This window comes from Megalobrama amblycephala, linkage group LG20, assembly GCF_018812025.1.
Source record: "Megalobrama amblycephala isolate DHTTF-2021 linkage group LG20, ASM1881202v1, whole genome shotgun sequence".
NCBI lineage: Eukaryota > Metazoa > Chordata > Actinopteri > Cypriniformes > Xenocyprididae > Megalobrama > Megalobrama amblycephala.
The window spans coordinates 6,755,667-6,774,985 of NC_063063.1; the positions used below are offsets into that span (position 1 = coordinate 6,755,667).

The 19,319-nt window shown below is 39.8% G+C and overlaps 1 protein-coding gene across 6 annotated transcripts in view; it reads right to left on the minus strand.

Moving 5' to 3' along the window:
• Positions 1-19,319, minus strand: part of LOC125255079 (ankyrin-3-like) — a 36,160-nt gene that overhangs the window by 10,536 nt on the left and 6,305 nt on the right. The window contains exons 3-14 of one of the 6 annotated variants that reach the window (XM_048170035.1): positions 17,152-17,305; positions 16,349-16,560; positions 14,637-14,844; positions 14,116-14,212; positions 13,773-14,001; positions 13,427-13,552; positions 12,303-12,425; positions 11,854-11,880; positions 11,222-11,267; positions 2,185-2,259; positions 1,731-1,862; positions 1,392-1,535 (exon numbers count right to left, since the gene is read on the minus strand). In XM_048170035.1, coding sequence (XP_048025992.1) covers positions 1,392-1,535; positions 1,731-1,862; positions 2,185-2,259; positions 11,222-11,267; positions 11,854-11,880; positions 12,303-12,425; positions 13,427-13,552; positions 13,773-14,001; positions 14,116-14,212; positions 14,637-14,844; positions 16,349-16,560; positions 17,152-17,305 — 1,573 coding nt within the window. Of the gene's footprint in view, positions 1-1,391; positions 1,536-1,730; positions 1,863-2,184; positions 2,260-6,171; positions 10,081-11,185; positions 11,268-11,853; positions 11,881-12,302; positions 12,426-13,426; positions 13,553-13,772; positions 14,002-14,115; positions 14,213-14,636; positions 14,845-16,348; positions 16,561-17,151; positions 17,306-19,319 lie in introns of those variants that run through there. The other 5 variants (XM_048170031.1, XM_048170036.1, XM_048170032.1 and 2 more) reach the window with 5 other exon arrangements.

Genomic DNA, 19,319 nt, shown 5'->3' on the forward strand with positions numbered 1-19,319 from the left:
TTAGAAACATAAGACTTATCAGGATGATGTTTCTATATGAAGATAAGAATGCAGTGTTAATAACAGAGTGAGTTACCATAGCATGAATGAAGAGCTGTAGCAAGAGCTAGCACTGATTTACTCCACCACAGAAAGTGAAACTATGCTACAGAGCTGCCCCATTGCGCTTTGAAATGAGGCAAAAGTGTTGCTATGAAAGAGTTGGTAGGCAGTGGAAAAGCAGCTGGTCTGGATTTGAAGCAGAAGCACTCTATCAGGAAGGTTCAGAGGATTCTGGGATACTGGAATCAGGCAGCTTGACAGCAAGCAGACATTCCATAGTAGCCAGAGCCATGCTATCAATAAAGCTTCCATACTACTGTATGATCATTATTCATTAGCACTACACAGAGAGAGACATTAAGGCAATCATGCTGTAAAAGCAGGTTGGATATTATTATGTTTTCATGTATGTTTAATATCTCAGAAAGTATAGTGAGGAAACAGAGTAGAGAAATTTAGAACACTATTGCTATTGCTAATAGTTAGTTGCTATTGTTTTGTGAGTATACTCTGTATACACATAAACATAATGTTTATCTTAAAACATTATGAATCAAATCTTAAACCCATCAGATTTGTCACACAAATAGATTATAAGGCCTTAGCAGATATTCCAATAAAGCACAATAGTGAGTGCCCACTTTTCAGTGGCCTTGGATTTTTCAGTGCCCATTCAAGAGTTTTAAACTATAAACCAAACCAACCAGCTCTAAGAATCACAACATTACAAACTTTGATTTGAAAAAAAAAACAAAAAAAACAGTGACAACAATGACCACACTATCAAAGCTACTGACATATAGACATTGATTATAAGTATAAAAACAATTTATAAGCTTATTGCAAAATATTCAGATATATACAAATATTTAAATAGTGTGAGAGGGCTGAGAGACTCATTATCACTCATATTGCAGTTTATACATAATTGTTTCTGTTTGTTTTTTTAAACTTTTTTTAGATTCCAACTGTCGCTCCATAAAAATTGATTATAATTTCCACTATTATTAAGATGGGATTAAGTTTTGATTCAGCATTATATTATGTCATGTACTACATAGTTGCATGCTTTAATGCTTTCATTCAAACAAACAATCATAATAACTCTATATATATGATCACACTGATCCCTGACTGGTCCAACACCAGGCTGGGAAATAACAGTGTTGATAATTGGTGAATCTAATTGATTAGAAAAGAAGATTGAGATTTAAACTTAAACTTGAGTTTAAGTTTATACTGGGTTTAAATTTAGAGCAATAAGTGTTTTGCCATGATGGTTCTATGAATCTACAGATTTGTGAGAGACATAGAGAAGTAGAGTTCAGGTAGATGGGGCTAAACTTTACCATCAGCCTGCTCCTGGGAAACAGCGCTATCATCTGCAAAACACCTTGTGCCTGAAATGTTACCATAGTCAAATATCGGCCCTTCCAGCAATGTCACAATATCCAACCGATTGATCTTAGTCAGGACTGTAGTTAAGGCATCCGCTGAAAGGAGAAAAGAAAATACTTTCATGGTTGCTGAACAATAAATTATGCCTTTAAATTATAAACATAAGTGATATTTGTTGTATAATGGCTGAGAAAATGATTTGGATGCAGAAGTCGAAATCTTACCCACCCTTCTCCATTCCATATGATTAACCCTCATTCAGAAAATATGTAGTCTATAGGCATACTTACTTGTAGCGTTTTTACCATCTCGGCTAACCCATTTCTTTAATAGCATGAAACTCTGAGCTGTCAATGAGTTGGGGTTTTCCACACGGATGTGATTTATCTCATCAACTGAAAATTCCATTTCCCTGGCCAGCTCTGCAACACATTAAAAATAGATTAACAACTCCTCTGTTTTTACCACTCCCCCGTACACATGTGCGCAGTACTGCAGTGACTGCAGATGGCACACCCTACTGATCAGAGCAGCACCGATGCTTTGAGAAACAACAACAAAGGCAAAGACATATGTGTGCAAAAATATTAATAATAAAAAATAGCATTTATTTCTAAAAATGTGATAAACATTACTTTAATAAATTACTTTACATACATTATTACAGATATACGGACAAGTACAGTATATTTGTGCTAAGGTGATTATGTAACACTTTGTCCTCTAGGTGGTGTCATTTCTTACCAGTCCAACTTAGACCAAGATGATCCGCCACAATAGCCATACGCAAATCTGTTCTTTCACAGGGGCTCTGAGGGCCTGAGAGCAGAAGATGGAAAGCCATGAAAACCTTTTAAAATGTATGTTATTCAGAGATGTTAGAAAAGTAATAAAGCATACCCTATTCTGATCAAGCAAAGAGAATTAAAAGCCTTAAGGGAGATTTATTTTGGCAAACTTTGGCCATATCCAAATTATAGGTTGGGGGACATTGATCAGAAAAGAGCTACAAGATATTTTGATATAGTCAATTAATTTGTCAGTGGTTTTTAGATGTTAGATTTGTGAAGAATGCATCCTACCAATCTAACAGGAAATGTTTAAACCTTCTGACAGTATAATCTTACCAGGAACAAATAAATCACAAATAAAGAAGACACAATTCTAATGTCTCTACAGCTACAGCAGAGGTTCAGATGTGAATTCACAGTATCAAATGAAACTCAACATGCGGCATCTTCATTGATGTGCTAGGACTGTGTCTGCGTGGGCTCACGAGATCTACAGGCTTCCTTAGCACTTTACAAGAACTACAAACCAATAAAAATGGCCAGCAACCCACTAACACTGGCATGCTACAGTAAAACTGACTTATCCATAGAAAGAGATCTGAAAACAGGTTTAGAGACCAGTACACAACACAAAGAGAGAGAAAATGACAAATGACAGAGATGACATCTACAGTCAGGTCACACACAGGCAATCACAACGGTTCATGCAACTAAGATCATACAAGTGGAAAGTTTTACAAACTAGGCTCGATCTCCACGCCGGGGGCCACTTGAGGCCCAGCACCCTGACTGCCTTCACCTCCATCAGTCCTCCTACTCCTCCTCCTCCTGTCTCTGCCGGACTGCTCAACCTGTGATCTCACGTCTCTAGCAGACCTGGATGTACTGGAGGGCTGCGATGCTTCTGACAAAGATGTGTTCCTTGATGTGCTGCTTTCTTCATCCTTATCATATGCCTGCATCTTTTTCTCTTCACTGGAAAGGCAGTCCACAAGCTTTACTGCACTACTAGGTATCGAATGACTACTAGAACTTTTGCCAAACTCATGTAAAGTCTCCTGACCACATTTACTGCCTGATCTGCTGACTGGACCGGTTTTTGATCTTTTGTTGGTGATTATTGCTTTGGTTGGCTGTATTTTAACTTTCTGTTTGGCCATTGTTGTAGTCCTACATTTCCCCGCTGGTGAGGAACTAACATTTTTTACCTTCACCATTGGGATCTTAGATTTAGGCTTCACATTTGGGAATGGATCTAATCGATTCCTGGCTACCTGTCTAATCTTTTGAATTGGTCTCAAAGATGTTAGATCGTTTTTACAACCCAGTGGTGCATGAGGTATTCTCACTGGCAACCTAGACTTTAGTGGCTTTCTTTTAATGTCTTTGCACTGGGAGATTAAGTCATTATTCTCTATACTACCATCTCTGAAAGTGCCAGTGTCCTTTCTGACTGAATCCTCATATTGGCTTATTACTTGAACTGAGCAAGGCTCAGACATTGACAGCTGTTCGGTTTGTACACTGCTTTGTAGCGAGCAATGTGTTCTAGCATTTAAGGCCTCAAGATTAGTGTTATTACTGCAATTTCTGGAATTGTTGCAAGTTGTCTGGAGGTATGCTTGCGACTCTGCCCTCGATGAGTCTGTCCTTTGATTGTACTTGCTTGTTCTACAGGTTTCTGATCCTATTTGATGTGCAGTCTCTGATGTTTGACCTTGAGAACTATCCCAGTCTAAACAAACAAAATCTCTCCTCTCAACACTGGAAGATTTGAGTCCTATCTTAAAAGAAGAACATAAAGAACTGACTTCCGAATAGGGGGGAGGCTCCATGTCATGAGATGTGTCAGAGTGGTCACTGCATATCTGAATGATATTGTATGATATAACAGTGTTGTCCTCCATCTTAACTTGTGCTCTCTCAACTATCTGTGGATTTGAGGTGACTACATTTGTTTTTCTCACCCCATCCCCTATTCTCCCTCCAAATGTATGCTCACCAATCTGAAAAAATTGCAGCCTCTCTTCAACAAAATCCCGCTTGCTCATGTCAATCGCACCACTGCGGGTCATCTCAAACATCTTCCCTTCGTGGAAGGGGAAAGGGTTAGGCTCGCTAGTTGGTGTGCTTTCATCAGTTGGGGTTCTTGCAGGAGTTGTGTCAGGGGTTGTTGCTGTAGACTTGTCATCTACTGCTAGCCCAAACGGCTTGGGCTCATCATCTTTAATTCTAGCGTCCACTACTTCATCTTCTCCTCCTTTGCTTGACCAAGGATCAAAGCCTTTTGTTGCAACAGTTTTAAAAGGAGTATTAAACTCCTCATCTAGCTTGTAACTAAAGTAAGTGTCTGACAATCCTTGATCAGATTGTTTTCCATCCTTTTCATTGTCCTTTCCATTCTTTTTGTTTGAGGGATCAGACTTAGCTTTGGTCTTATTACAGTCCTCAGCTGGTGATTCTTCTTGAATTACTTCAAGTTTACTTTGGCAACGATCACTTGGTCTAGACATATTATCTGATGCCCAAATATCTTTTCTGTTCTCATTGGGAAATCCAAATGGTTTGGCAATAGGATCACTTAAGCCGTCATCCTCATCCTGAAGTTCATATCCATCCAGAGAGTCAATCTCAGTGGCGTCAGTGTCATGAGAGAACTCTGCAGTTGTCGCTATTGAGCAATCTGTGATGGACTGATCATTGCCATTTTGTTCATAATCATAATCTTCTGCTTTTCCATTACCATTTTCCCCTGGTTCTTTATCATTCCCATTCTTGTCATGGTTTTTTGATTGGCTTTTCTTCAAATCTTTGTCCTCATCAATCTTAAAGGTATATTTCTTTAGTGGAATGGGTTTAAAGACTGATTCCTCTCACTTGAATCGCTTTCATTAGCTCCTGGGGGCACAGGAGATGGAGGCTGGACTCTTATTATGGGCTCGGCAAGAAGATGCTTATCATGCTCCTCTTGGAGATTTACTTCCATCATTTCAGTCTCAGCCTCTGAGGAAGGAGTGGACCCTTTTTTCTCAGGCTGTGACGAATCAGAATCCAAGGGTGGTGGAGGAGGAAATTCTATATATGCAACTCTTTTGTCTTTTGTCTCATGGCTAGCTTCATGTTTCCCATTGGCTTCTTTTTCTGGTCCAGATTCTTTCAAAGAAATAGCTTTTCCTTCACTATCTTCTGACTCCTCTGAAACCTCAGCTATTGGGCTTGCAATACCTGGCATAAATGCAATAAATGGATCAGGGGTTCTCGAGGTAAGATCATAGCTGACCTCTTCTGAGCTTGGTGTTTCTGGAGTCATAGGACTTTTGCCAGAGCTATCGATAAAAGAGAACTGTTCTAAGGTGTCATCATCTGGACTGCCTTGAGGAGACGTGGGCTGTTTCTGTTTAACTGCATAAATTGTTCGACTTTCTGAACTAGCTATCTTTTTGAATGTTCCATTTGTTCCTCCTCCCATGTCTTTGTCAGCCTGTTTCCCCACTTGAACACTTATGTAGACTGGTAAAGTTTTTAACCCTTTGAAACTTTCTCTTGTTGTAACTGTGGATATTTTTTCAACTGAACAAGAGTCACTTGGACCACTTGTTGTTCTACCTTCAACAGAGACTTCATCAGACTTCTTTGTTGCAGCTTCCTCTCTCTGTATTTCTGAACGGCCCTGAACCCTTGGTTTGGTCAAAGTAGGTATATGTGATGGGCTCTTTTCAGATAATTTACTAAATGTGTCTTGATTCACATTCTTTGACTGATTATTGTCTGAGGAACCAGATGGTGTTCTCACAGGAATATGAGATTCTGTCTTCTTCTTAAGGGTTTTTATCTGAAAGTCATTCCTATTGATATCATCCTTAGACAAGGAAGCTGTTTTAACAGTCTCAGTTTTAATGTCACTTTTTAAATACTGCTGTTCTTTAATATCATTAATTGCACTATCCCTATCTGCAATGTATCCATCTTTCAAGACATGAGATTGCACTTTAGTAGAGCTCTCTTGAGTTTTATCGAACTCTTGGTCCTTATTCTTCTCAAAAAGTGAGACTCTTTTTACAACAGTATCTGATGGGGTACATTTTTCATTTTTCACCTGATTGCTTTGAGACAGCAGTACTACTGCTACCTTGAGGACCTTGAGCTTTACTACTCTGAGGGGCAACTTTACTTTTATCAGTTTCTGATAGCTGTCTAGAAGGTAACTGTCCTTCATCTGTGGAATCAACCTTTGAAGGTTTTGAACCAGTGAAAAACTGATATACTGGTAATTTACTTTCAGGCAGTTTTTTAACTGGTTGTTTTGATTGTGTCACAGGCACATTCTTATCCTGTTTCTGTGGTTCTGTTTCAAACTTTTGTCGAACAGAACTCACTTTAGATGTCTTAACTGGGACTAGGGGGCCTGCGTCACCTGTCTTTGCCTGCTGAGGGCCTTTCTGCTGTTTTGGCTTATCCTCACTGAACTCTGACAGTATATGTCTCTCAGGACTGTTTGGCAGACTTGCACTTTTTCTTTCATTTGTACTGCCAAACATCTTTTGCCTGCCTTTGTCCCATTCCTCAGCTGCACTCTTTTGTTTTTTCTCAGGGCTGCTGCACATTGAGCTTGGCCCTGACCGTGTATCCCGTGCAAGTCTCGTTGGTTTCTTTTTCTCAGGGGACTGGAGCTCATCGTTTAACTTTTCAGTTTTGTCTCTAAAAAACTGTGAGACCTCACTCAGTTTCTCCTCTGCTTCTTTAATGGTCCGATCTACTCTATCTTCATAAATGAGTTTTTCTCTATTCCTGTCCTGCTTGTCTTGGGTGAATCGCATCCAGACTGCATGTTTAGGGCTACCAGGTTCTGTGGTGTAATGTAATACTGTAACTTTGTCATATTGCTCATCTTGTGGGGGATATTTACCTGATTTGTCTGATGCATCCCTTGCTGACCTTAATTTGGACTCCTTCCTGGGGCCAGCTACTTTTTCTCCATATATGCCTTCTGCCCCTTGTACCTCAGTGGCTATGCTATGTGACTGGTCTGCCAATGAGTCCTCAGTATCAGAATGTGATACGTCAAATTTTTCTGAGAGCAACATTTTCTCAGCAAACCTGTATGACTCCCCTCTCAAATCAGACAACTCATCATCATGATACTCAATAGAGTGCTGGCTTAGAAGCTTTAAAGCTTTATATGACTCATCGGCTATGAGCTGAGCTGAACTGGGGCGACTCTCTTCCTCTTGGGAGACAGGTGTATTGACTCTGGATGTGTCTAAAAAGAATGGCAGTGATTCCTCAGCAGTAAGTTCCTCCTCGTCTTGAAGAACCTCATAATCACCATCAACCCTTTCAACAAGCTCCTTGAGACCTCGGTCACCCTTGCATATAAACTCTGGATGTTTTTTAGTCTCTCTGATTATAACCTCAGTTGGGTCAGTTGTGTTGCCCTTTTCTATGTGCACCTCAATAATTCTCTCAACTTTGGGCTTTTTGTCTTTTTCAAGGAACCTTGGGGACAATTCATCTCCTTTAATGGTGTCTTGGCCAGCTTTGTGCTCAAATAAACCTGCTAATTCTTTGGAAGGATCTCTTCCAGACTGAAAAGCTTTCATTATGTCTCGGACTGACATTGTTTCTTCAATCCTGTCAGCATCTTTCAGTTGAGGTTTGTGGTAGACCATTCGAGTTGTAGTGGTAATATGAGTTTCTTCTTTGACGCATGCCAGCTCCTCAGAGTTGACTTTCATCTGCAAGGCCTTTACCTTATCTTTGATTGTGCTAACTGTTGGCTCAGGCTCAACCGGAGGCTTCAAAGCTGCTGCCTCGTCCATTAGTGGCTCACAGACCTCCTCCGGATGTTCATAGCTCCTGATAACGTGAACAACCTCAGTTCTGGTTTCTGTTATGACAGGGGGAATAGGCACATCTGTGAAGGGGGGTTTGGGCCCTGTGCTCTCTGCACTTTGAGGAGCTGATGGGGTCTTTTCACTTCTGGTTTCAAAACCACTATCTGAAAGGGGACTCTTATCTTGTTCATGGGAAAAGTCATCTGGAGATTCCAGAATAGCATCCGTGCCACTATAGGAATCGGCTAATTTACTTAAGTCTTTTTCTGAGGGAGAGGTCCGCATACCTGTTGGAGGCATTTTGAGCTTGTGCTCTGGTTTCATGGTGCGCTTCTGTTTTTCCTCCCCTTCCTTCTTTATTTCATCATATCTGCTCTTTACATCAGCTATTTTTGAGAGGGAACTAGCACCAAGATCATTCATTAAGTAATCAACTACTTTAGCTAAATTGAGATCTTTGTCTGGCACTGACTGCGGCCCAACAGGAAGGGTTGGTTCAAATGTTGGCAGGGATCGCAGGGCACTCTGCCGTGCCTCCTCAATTTCATCTTCAGAGAACTCTTCCCATTCATCTTCTGAGGCCCTCTCTTTACTTGAGCTTTTAGCCTCACTCAGGACATCTTTTGTGAGAATTTCACTAACTTTGACGAGGTCCTCTTTAACCTTCTCAACCAAACTGAAAGGCTCTTCATCCTCCATCTTGGACTCTTTAGAAACATGCGAGTGGAAGCTCTTGGCTGCAGCTGAGGAGTCTGTTTGTAAGATTGCAGTCATTCTTATCAGATCTTCCTTCATATCTGCCACATCCTTAAGAATCTCTTGACTGGATGTCAATGTAGGTGCAGCAGCTGCTTTGAGGACTGTTGGGGAAATGAAAAGTGAGGGTTTTGAGGGTTTCATTCGTGATGTAGAGGACTGTGCTGGAGTATGTGTCTGAGGTGTGACTGTTATTTTGTCTGGGAGTTTCTTCCCCTGGGGTTCAGGGAGCACATTGACTACAGAGAATACTGGAACAGACATGGAAATGGATATTGACGTGGTGGTGGTGGCTGGTGATCTAAGAGAATCGTAAACAGAACTTGATAAGTTTGATCTTAAAGGTGAAGATACAGATTTTAAAGCACTATAGTTTGACATAGAGCCAGCATTAAATGTTTTCTCAGCCTCACTGAAGGCTGCACCTACACTGGCCGTAGCTGCTTGTGTTGTGGCTTGTATCCTTTCTTGTAAGCTGTAAGCTCCTCCTGAATACAGACGGGAAGATGCAGTGGATGATGAGGGGTACTTAATCGGTGAAATGGATCCATTTAAAAGAACTGTTTCAGTACTTGCTATTGTAGGCTTAGTTGATGAAGAAAGCGATGACATAATTGTCCCCCTAGCTGCATCTGTGGTGGTTTTAATAGAGGACAAGCTTGCTATGTTTCGAATAGGAGAGGACATTGCTATACTTGTGGGGGCCAGGGCGGATTTAAAGGATAAAGACGTGTATGTATTTGTGGCCGACTTTATAGAATCAGATTGGGTCACTGTGGTGAAAGTTCTGTCTAGCATGGATCCAGGTGAAGAAATCAAGTTAGCTCTTGAGGACAATGAAGCAGCAAGCCCCTTAATGGACACAGGATCTGTACCAGTTTTACCCGGTGAAGACAGAAGACTGGAGGAAATTGGAACTTGGTTTTGGGGTTGTTGAACCACAGTCTTTATGGGAGATGACACAGATCTGTATGTTCTAATGGGTGATGCTACATCGTTAACTGATTTTGCAGGAGAAGTGTTTGACATTCCTAGGGTGGACTTGATTGGAGAAGCAGAGGAAATGGACCACACAGACTTTAGTGGCGAAGCAGATGGCGTGTTGGAAGGTGAACTGGAGAGGGAACCCAGTCCACATTTTGTTTGCCCAGGGACGGTAATAGGAGCAGTCGACCATGCCTGGTAAGATCTTGTTGAAAAGACAGGTTTGTGAGCGTAACCAGCAGGCAGTGTTCTTGTTGTACTTCGTTCAACTGTTTCTTTAAACAGACAAATGAAAATCCAACATAAATCAACAAAAAATGGTGGAAAAACAGAGAGACCAGAAGGAAAAAATTGGTCAGTGGCGATCGTCTTATAAGGAGGTAGAACAGCAGTTTTATGACGTGAAATGGAACTGAAGGTGAGGATGTAGCCAAAATAAAGATGATCCACAGAGATTCATGGCCCACAAAGGGTTCACAAATCAAAACTGAAAGCCAACAAAGCGCACACACAGAAGGATGACATAAATAATGAACTACAAAACGTAAAATGGCAAGACAAATGCACAGGACCAGAGTAAAACAATTTCACTTTTGACTTTTGATGTGCTAAATTCTCCTACGACTGACTACCCTCATTTGCTACAGTGCCTTTTATCTGTTTTGTTTAAATAAAAAAAAGATCCTTCCCCAATTTGTGTATTTTGACAAAAACAGAAGGCTCCAAAACAAAAAGCATCCTTGATCCTATGCTATAGCAAAACATTATGGCAAACGCAGGCTAACAATGACTACAATTTAAAGTTCATAATATCGCGTACATCATGCAGATCTGAGTAACCTTAGTGACAGGCAATTCAGTGCAAATTGTGAAAGCACCCGAGAAAATCTACCTGTGAGTCCTCATGCATTTCCGTCAAAAATGCATAAAATTATTCTGCACAATCACAAAGCCAAAAGGAGCAAGACTGGTTGTAAACAGGAATTAAAAAAGGAAATGATTTTTACTTTGATGCCATACTGCATACAGTTTGCATTAATAAGTCACTCAAAGTAAAATGTAATGAATGTTACAAAACATTATTCTTGCTAGTGGGGGTAAAAATGAACAAATAGAGTAAACAATATATCACAAGCACAGGGCAGGCACGGCACACCAACTGAAATACCAAAATTTACATGCAAACTAAACTTAAAAACAAACAAATAAGAAACAAGCATGTGGACTGTTCATGTATGGTAAGAATGTGCAGATAAAACATTTATGCTTTTGTCAGTTGATATCATAGATGGTCACAGTAAGTCACATGTTAGCTTTAATCACTCCCAAGAATTTGGTTCTTAAAATAAGTTCATATATTAGTGAAAACATCACACTCACTCGTTCCAGGCTCAGTCAGATAGCTGTAGCGCTTACGTAAGGCTATAGATGCAAAGGTATGACGTCGTTCTGGCTTTTCAGTCTGTAACAACAACAACAAGAATCCTATCAGTTCTCCCATTTTCAACCCTGTTTAAAGTTCAGCTAACTCTTTTATTGTTCTTTACTTTTGAAAAAAAAAAAAAAAAAAACACTATAATGAAGGTCTATGCACTGATTTGGTCAGTTTTTATACTTTTAATTTATATTTCTGTACTTAAATTGAGTTGGATTAAATTGTTTCTATTAGCTTCAAAGGAAATCAAAGCTACATTGATTTCCTTTGATGAATTCTTAAGGTCATGAAACAAAAAGAATAACTACGATCGACTAGGTCAATAAGATTATGGGCGACGATGACCAGCACTTTGTTGCAGAATATAAACATATTTTTTCTCCTTTAATCAAATCTGACTGCTTTGATATGTGATCCAATTATGTCTTGACTTTCTAAGCAACAATCTTATACTTGGTGCATGGATGAGTAAAAATCAACTTGCAGAAAGTTGCAGCAGCATGCAGTATGTGGACTGTATGTGTACTCATGTTAAAGCCTTCTTATACAAGCAAATAACCCAGAGCTAAAGCAACTAGCACACCACATGGAAATGAGGGGACAGCACTATTACCTCTTCCTCGGGATCTGAATCCACATCCTTTTGGTTCCCAAGATGCATTGCAGAAACAGAGGGTATAACGTAATGAAGAGCACGGGGAAAGAAACATCAGGATGTGAAAAAAAGGCGATTGAGAGCATACCAAGTAAAAGTTACTGCAAAGCCACAGTGAAGAAACATAAAGGGGTATAAAAAAAAAAAAAAGCACAGAGCTACAACCACAGAAGCTGTTGAAATAAGCACAAGCTTGTGCACCTTCAGCCAAAGCAGGATCCAAATCAAAATTGTGATTTGGGTCAGCCACAACAACAACAACAACTGGAAAGAAGCTTGAAACAGATAAAAGACACACTCAGGCAGTTTGAACCAAGTTTAACCCTCAATGACTAGGAACACTGCTCTATCTTTCCTGAGTATGAAGATGGCATGATATGACGCAGATGATTATAGTTCAGCCTTACCTTCTTGAGTCCAGGCAGTGTAATGTTTAAATTACAGATAGCCGTCTGAGCGATACCCTTGGAAGTTTTGGGCTCTCTGAGGAAGGACAAGCGGCCACATGGCTCTTGGCTGCTGTCTCTGACCTGCAGAGGACAAACAAACTTTACTGCTAACGAATTAGTCTTTAGGTCTGACTTGCCCACAATTTGCTGGATTATAGCATGTAGAGGATGATAGAACAGCCCATCGGATTAAAATAAGTAGAAAGTTTTAGCTGGAAAATACAAAATAAGCTAAAGTGAAAAGTCACAAACCTTTACCTTTACCTTATGAACATTTAATTTTCAACCCAAAAATGTAAGCAAAAAATTATTTAATATATTTGTATATATTTAAATAAATTATTATATATAATATTAATATATTTTGTATAAACAAATTGGCTAATGAAATTGTGTCATTATCATAGCTATAGCTACTTTCTATCCAAAGTTGCGAATTAAACTAGGAATGGTTAGACCAGATTTTGGTTACCCAATCATCTGATCTGTTGAGGTTTTTTGTTGTGCATCCAGTAAATTATTTGGTAAATGTGTTTCCATCACAGTTTATGTGTAATGGAGGCCAGCTAGTGAGAGCTATGCAGGTAAACTTCACTTCCCTGGCCTCAAGAGGCACACTAGAGACTGCAGTCTTTAGCCTCCTTGTTAGCGTGCCCGCCTCCCATGCCAGAGTCCCAGGTTCGAGGCCCGCACAGAGCAGGGTGAGTAAGACCCGAGGGGTTACACATGCTTTCTTACCAAATCTGTTTCGATTGAGCGCATACGTTTTTTATGTGCATTTCTGCGCATTTCCATTCAGGGTTTTTTATGCGATACCCCAAAATTCGCATAAAAATTTGTGGATAGAAACATAGCTAATGAAGCACATTCATGATATGATTAAATGACAAAATTATATATATAATAATATATATAATAATAAATTACTTTCATGGTGCAATTTGATGTACTGAATATAATTTATGCTGATTTTAATAAAAAAAATTGTGGCAGGCAGGATACATTAGCAATGTGCTTAACTGTCATGAAAATAATGTAAAAATCCTAGAGCAGATAGAAATCGTGAGAGAAAAATGAACTACCTTTACACAGAACGGGAGTCTATTTTCTTTGAAAGCATAGAAGTTAAAAACCAGCTGCTGTCCAGCTTTGGTCAGAGGGGCCAAATTGCCGTAGCAGTCCACGTAGATGGGCTTCCCTTCCAGTACCTTTAAAATAGCCAGCCATGTCAGTGCAACCAGCAACCACAACATTTTATTAAACTGTTAGACACAACTCTCTTAAAAAGACTACACTCTGCAAAAATCATAATGATAAATAAATATCATAAATAGCAATGATTAGCATGGAAGGTTCATACAGTACATCAAAATCTTGTGATAATAGCAACACAAAAGAAAAACAACAACAAGAAAACAGATAATGTACCTCAATGTCTTTGCTTCTGGCCACCTCCTCAAAGTTCTCCTGTTGTTCTAGAGTTTTGTCCACTTTATCGTCCGTCATACAAAAGCACCGCAGGTTGGACTCCACAGGGTCATTCATTTTAGCAAACACTACAAACTTGGCCATGTAGGGCACACAGATGAGCTCCCTGTAGAGCTGGGTGGCCAAACCTACAGTCTCTGGGATCTGATGGCAGTCTGCAAGCCAAAACCTGGACACAAATAATGCACCTTTTATATTCTTTAGAATTAGATCAGAGGCATTGAAAACAGATCAAAACAGGTAAGAGGATTTTATGAGAGAGAAGCTCATAATGTTCTTGTACCTGGCAGACACATTTGTGGTGAAGGACACACAGTCATTGATAAAGGTGAGAGGTGTAGTGCCAGTGATGTCCTCCCACTGAGCTGGCGATGTGCCACCTGTCACAAGATGCATTATTAAATGGATTTTTAAGGTTTAAAAGTATTGTTGCCCGTCTAAAATGTGCCTCCTCAATGAGACGAATACTATAATAGAGAAGTTAAGGCTGGAATACACTACATGACTTTTAAAATCTGAACAGATTTCATCATATACTTGCTGACTTTGTAAAAGTTACAGATAAAAACAGAGTAGGTATCATACACTATCAGACTTTCAAGTTGCTCCAAACACAACAAACTCATGCAGAAACACGTGTCTCATTGCTAGGAGACACGTGACAAAGGAAGACAATAGAAATAGAGCCTATTTATGAAAATTGCTATCACAACTAATTAATAGTGAAATGGGAGTTTGATACATGTTTAAAACAATTCAATATTTCATTTTGCATTGTTATTGATGCCTATAAATCAATCCTACCAGTTATACTGCACAGCAAGCGAAGGCTTGGTGTGGTGTCTCCTTTGTAGCCATTCACCACACCCTCTCCAGAGACTGGAGGCACAGGTATGGTCATGGTAATGGGCTTATGGAACTTCCTCCTGCGAGGCTCCACTGTCACTATTGGGCTGAAGGTGGCACGATTACCTATAAACTTCTTCACAACTTCATCTGGAACAGGCTGGGCCTGTTGAGAAAGCAATAACATTTAAGTGAAACAGGGTTTTGGCAGCAATACCACAGCTTCAGTGAACAGAACCAATTTTTTAGTTGTGAAGAACATTTTTAAAAAATCTAAAGAATCTTTTTCAACTACTTTGTAGAATGGAACCTTCTGTGGAATGGAAAGGTCCAATGCATGTTAAAAGTTCTTCAATGAACCATAAGGGGCTTTCGCACCAGGTAGTTATAGGAACTAGCCACCAGGGCGGCTCACCGAGAACTAAATGTTCCCCTAGGCTGAATTCACACCGCCAGTAGGAACTCTGAAGTGATGTAAGCCAGCAGACAGCGACGCCATTTAAGCATTCAACAACGTCAACAACAGGAAAATGGAGGACACTGTGATTGGAGCTGTGGTTTTTTTTGTGATAACGGAGATGGAATGTAGACGTATAAGTTAATCGATGGAAAGTGCAAAACGTAGGGCTAAGAGACCATTTCCTCCGTGGTGTTAAAGTTAAGGAGCATCCGGACTTTGGCGTCAGTCCATCTATCGCTGTTTTCCATCGTGGAGTTTGTTCGTGGAATAAACTGTGTGTTTACACAGATTTTTAAAAATGGCGGTGCTGTTTCTCATGGCATGCGTTCGACCAATCAACATACACTTGCGTCATTGGTAGTTCCTATTGTGCTGTTGTGTATTGTCCTACTCTTAAGTAGGAGCTAATTTAGAGCCCGTCAACATGGAGACGTGTTTAGCTGTATACGCAAAAATTTTGTATCATATAGGCATTTCGTCCAGTCGGATCCGGCATTTTGGGAGCCTGAAACCGGGTCCCAGAGTGGATAAATCTGAAAACGACAACCTTGCGTTTTTGTGTGTACAGCCAATCCGTGTATTTTGTGAAGCGATTATGTCATCACCCCACGTCTCGACCCTAGTCAGACGTCACAAAACAGCACAACAACAACAGCAGACTGCATGCTTGTGTTCATGCCGCAGAAGCTACTGAGCCTATTAGCTTTACTAAAATAAAGCTTTATTTTTCTAAGCTTTACTAAAGTTTGTATACAGCGCGCAAGGTTTATGCGCATGCTCCAAGTCTTATTCTCCGTTTTTAGTATATCTCTGCGGCAGAATTACAGCACCTCATACAGATCTGGCATGTATACTACATCGTTTTGAGTCGGTTTCAGTGGTTTCTTGTGTATGCAGATATTTCTTGAGACAAGGAAAAAAAGATTGGATAAGGAAAGTTCTGGCTTTGTGTGGATGTGGTACCCTCAAAAGGCGTTCCTAGAACTAAATTCATTCCCAGTTCCTGCCGTGCGAACTTCCGCCATTAGTTCTAGGAAATATGAAAAGGTTCCTCTGGTGCAAAAAGCCCCTATAGATGCCAGTAAAGAACCTTTATTTTAAAGAGTGTATAGTCTCTCTATATAAGCTGAGATAGGAGAAAGTATTTTAATATTGTTAAATAATTACACACAAAAAATGGAAATATGGACTCATTTGGACCGTGATCTACCTGCAGTCCAACTCTGATCTTCTTGGTGAGTGCACCCTCAGGAAAGGAGGCCTGGACCAGAGGTACTGTCATGCTGGATAGGACGCCTCCCTCTGGACCCATCTGATTACTCTCTTGTTTGATCCGCGATACAACTGCAAAGTATTGTGGGAAGTCCTTTGTGATGATCCGGCAGATGCGCTTCTTCTCCAGATCAGCTGAGCTGTCCAGCTCTATGGAGTAAAACAGTATTATGTGAGTTTAATTTCAGGAAGCGTATACATTTTACAGAAGCAAACAGATTGAGAGTGGTGTTTGCCTGGTGTTAAATGTGCTGCTATATGGTTGTAATGATTGTGTAACATAAATGTTAATTTCATTTCAGCAAAGTGAAAGTGAAAAAGTGTGAAATATGTGAAGGTCCATACTCGGAATTTGTCCTCTGCATTTAACCCATCCAAGTTAGTGCACACACATTAGGAATAGTGAGTAGTGAACGCACACACTCGGAGCAGTGGGCAGCCATTTTGCTGTGGTGCCCCGGTAGCGATTGGGGGTTAGATGCCTTGCTCAAGGGCACCTCAGTAATTTCCTGCCAGTATTTCCTGCAGCCTTCGGGTTACCAGTCTGACTCTCTAACCATTAGGCCACAACTGCCCCGTTATATCAGCCATTGGCCATCTTACTTTCTAGATATTGCCATCAATACCATATCCACTGAAAAACTTCAGTCGATCACTAATTAACGCTCACTAAAGGCTGAAACTCATCATGTGGACTGGCAAGGTCAATAACAGTGCAGTTTTTATTAATAACCATTTTACCTTCATCCATGCCATTGAGGAGCTCATTGAGGTCTTCAGTTTTGCAGTCATAATGATGCTCCTTCCAGGTCTCACCGTTTTCGCTTCTGAGCATAATGAGCTCTCGTTCTTTCCCTCTCATGGACCCAAAATGAGGATCTCCACAATCACAGGGCTGTGAAAACACATCGCAGGCCTTTATCAATGGAACTAAACGCGAGAGAGCGAGATACCCAAATGCTGATGATGACTTTAGTAAATGGCAATGGTGTACGTTCATGAAACATTAGTGCAAAAGAGGGGCACTTGGCAAATGCATCTGGTATTAATACAGGTAATGACCACTGGTTTCCATTATGAACTCAAGGGGACAGATGCAGAGATGATTTTATAAATGTTTTAGTTTAGTACATTTTTTTTTTTTTTTTTTACCAAGCGTCACTGCTTCATGCTTTGAAATTAAATATTCCAAACACCAAGTAAGATGCAAAGTAAAGATGCACTGCACAAATATTTTCAGTAAAATATCTAACAAGATAAATTCACTTTCAGAGAGTATTTTTGTTTTGTTTTTTAGAAATGTTCAATGTGAATATGCTGTGACAGTTATGGTGAGGTAACATCAAAATAGATGTTCTTGGCTTGATTGTTCAAGGCTTTATAAAGGAAATTTGTAGAAATAGGTTCAATTTTATTACAATGCAAAATATTAGCCCTTTTGAAACAAGCAAAACACCTAAACAGAGAGACAAAAAATTAAGTCAGAAATCAGAGATCGGAAATGCTTATAAAATTATCAAATATTAAGCAATCTTAGTGCAGCTTTAGAAATTCTGAAACCAATAACTTTTGTGGTCCTATTTCAAACATTATATCTAGTAATATACAATTTTCATTGCAAGTCATTGCAAGGATTCCAGTAGCTCAAATGGTAGAACATGGTGCTAATAATGATGAGGTCATGGCAAGGGTTTAAATTCCCAGGAAACACATATTCTGACAGAATGCACTCAGGTCAAATGAGTAAATGTAAGTTAATTGTTCCTAGATTATAAGTAAAAAGAACCACCAAGGAGCAAAAGTGTAAATGCTGTTCATTTCTTCATTTTTAAGAATTGACTTCTCATTCTAAGGTTAGTCTGTATGTTGTTTTACGCTTTCAATATGCAAATGATCATTATTTTAGTTGCTGTCTTCACTGTAATTGTTTAAAATTCAGTTACTTTTTAAATATTTCCATTTAGGTTTAAGATCATTTAGTATTATTTGTGGCTATATATTTATGCTAGCTATTTTTGCATATCCCATTGGTGGATATAGCAACTCTTCCTATATTTCCTATTTAAGTGTGTGTTTTGCTTGTTTCAAGATGGGCATTTCTTGCAACTTGGGCCACTTATTAATAAAGAATATGTCAATAAAACTTACAAATTAAAAGCAACCTGTTCTGTCCAGTACATGGGAAATGAAATAGCTCATGTTACACAATGGATGAAAACAGTAACATCAGACAAACATGGAATCATGGAAGAAAACATTTAATGTGTAGACAGAGAAGGTACCATGGAAAATTTCATGCCTGATGGCCCTAGACTCAGACCTACTAGAACTGTGAGTTAAACTGGGCAAACCAGACACTCAATGGTGTAATCCAAATGACCTTACCCTTAAAAAAAAACACTGATACCTTCTCTAAAAACTAAAAGGTCAAATGAAACTCTCTCTCTTAGCATAAAAACACAGGGCTAAGGCAGCAGCCATGACTGCAGACACTCATGCTCACCAAGCACTGCATAACCAGCCCAAACAGCCAGTATGAGTCACTTTCAGCGATGTGTACATTCACTGAAAGCTAAAAGGAAAAGGTGTAGATGAACGTAAAGGAGGAAACAAAGGAAACATCAGCTGTGGCGTCAAAAGTAGTAGTTGAAATCAACATGAAGTGCTGTGACTTCACTAAGAACAAACTCCTACCCAGAAAATTTTGTTCCTCGTGGCCCGAGCTGCAGGATTCGGCTAATGTAGCTCTCGCCCTCGCTAAGAGGGGGGAGGTTTCGAGGTAGATGGAGTTTACTGAATTATATCCATGCAGCATTTAGAGGAACAAAAAGGAGGAACAACTTGTCATTCCTGCAGGATGGGATGCTAGCCCAAGTGTTGTAATGTCTCGGTGAGCTATGGCTCACTCT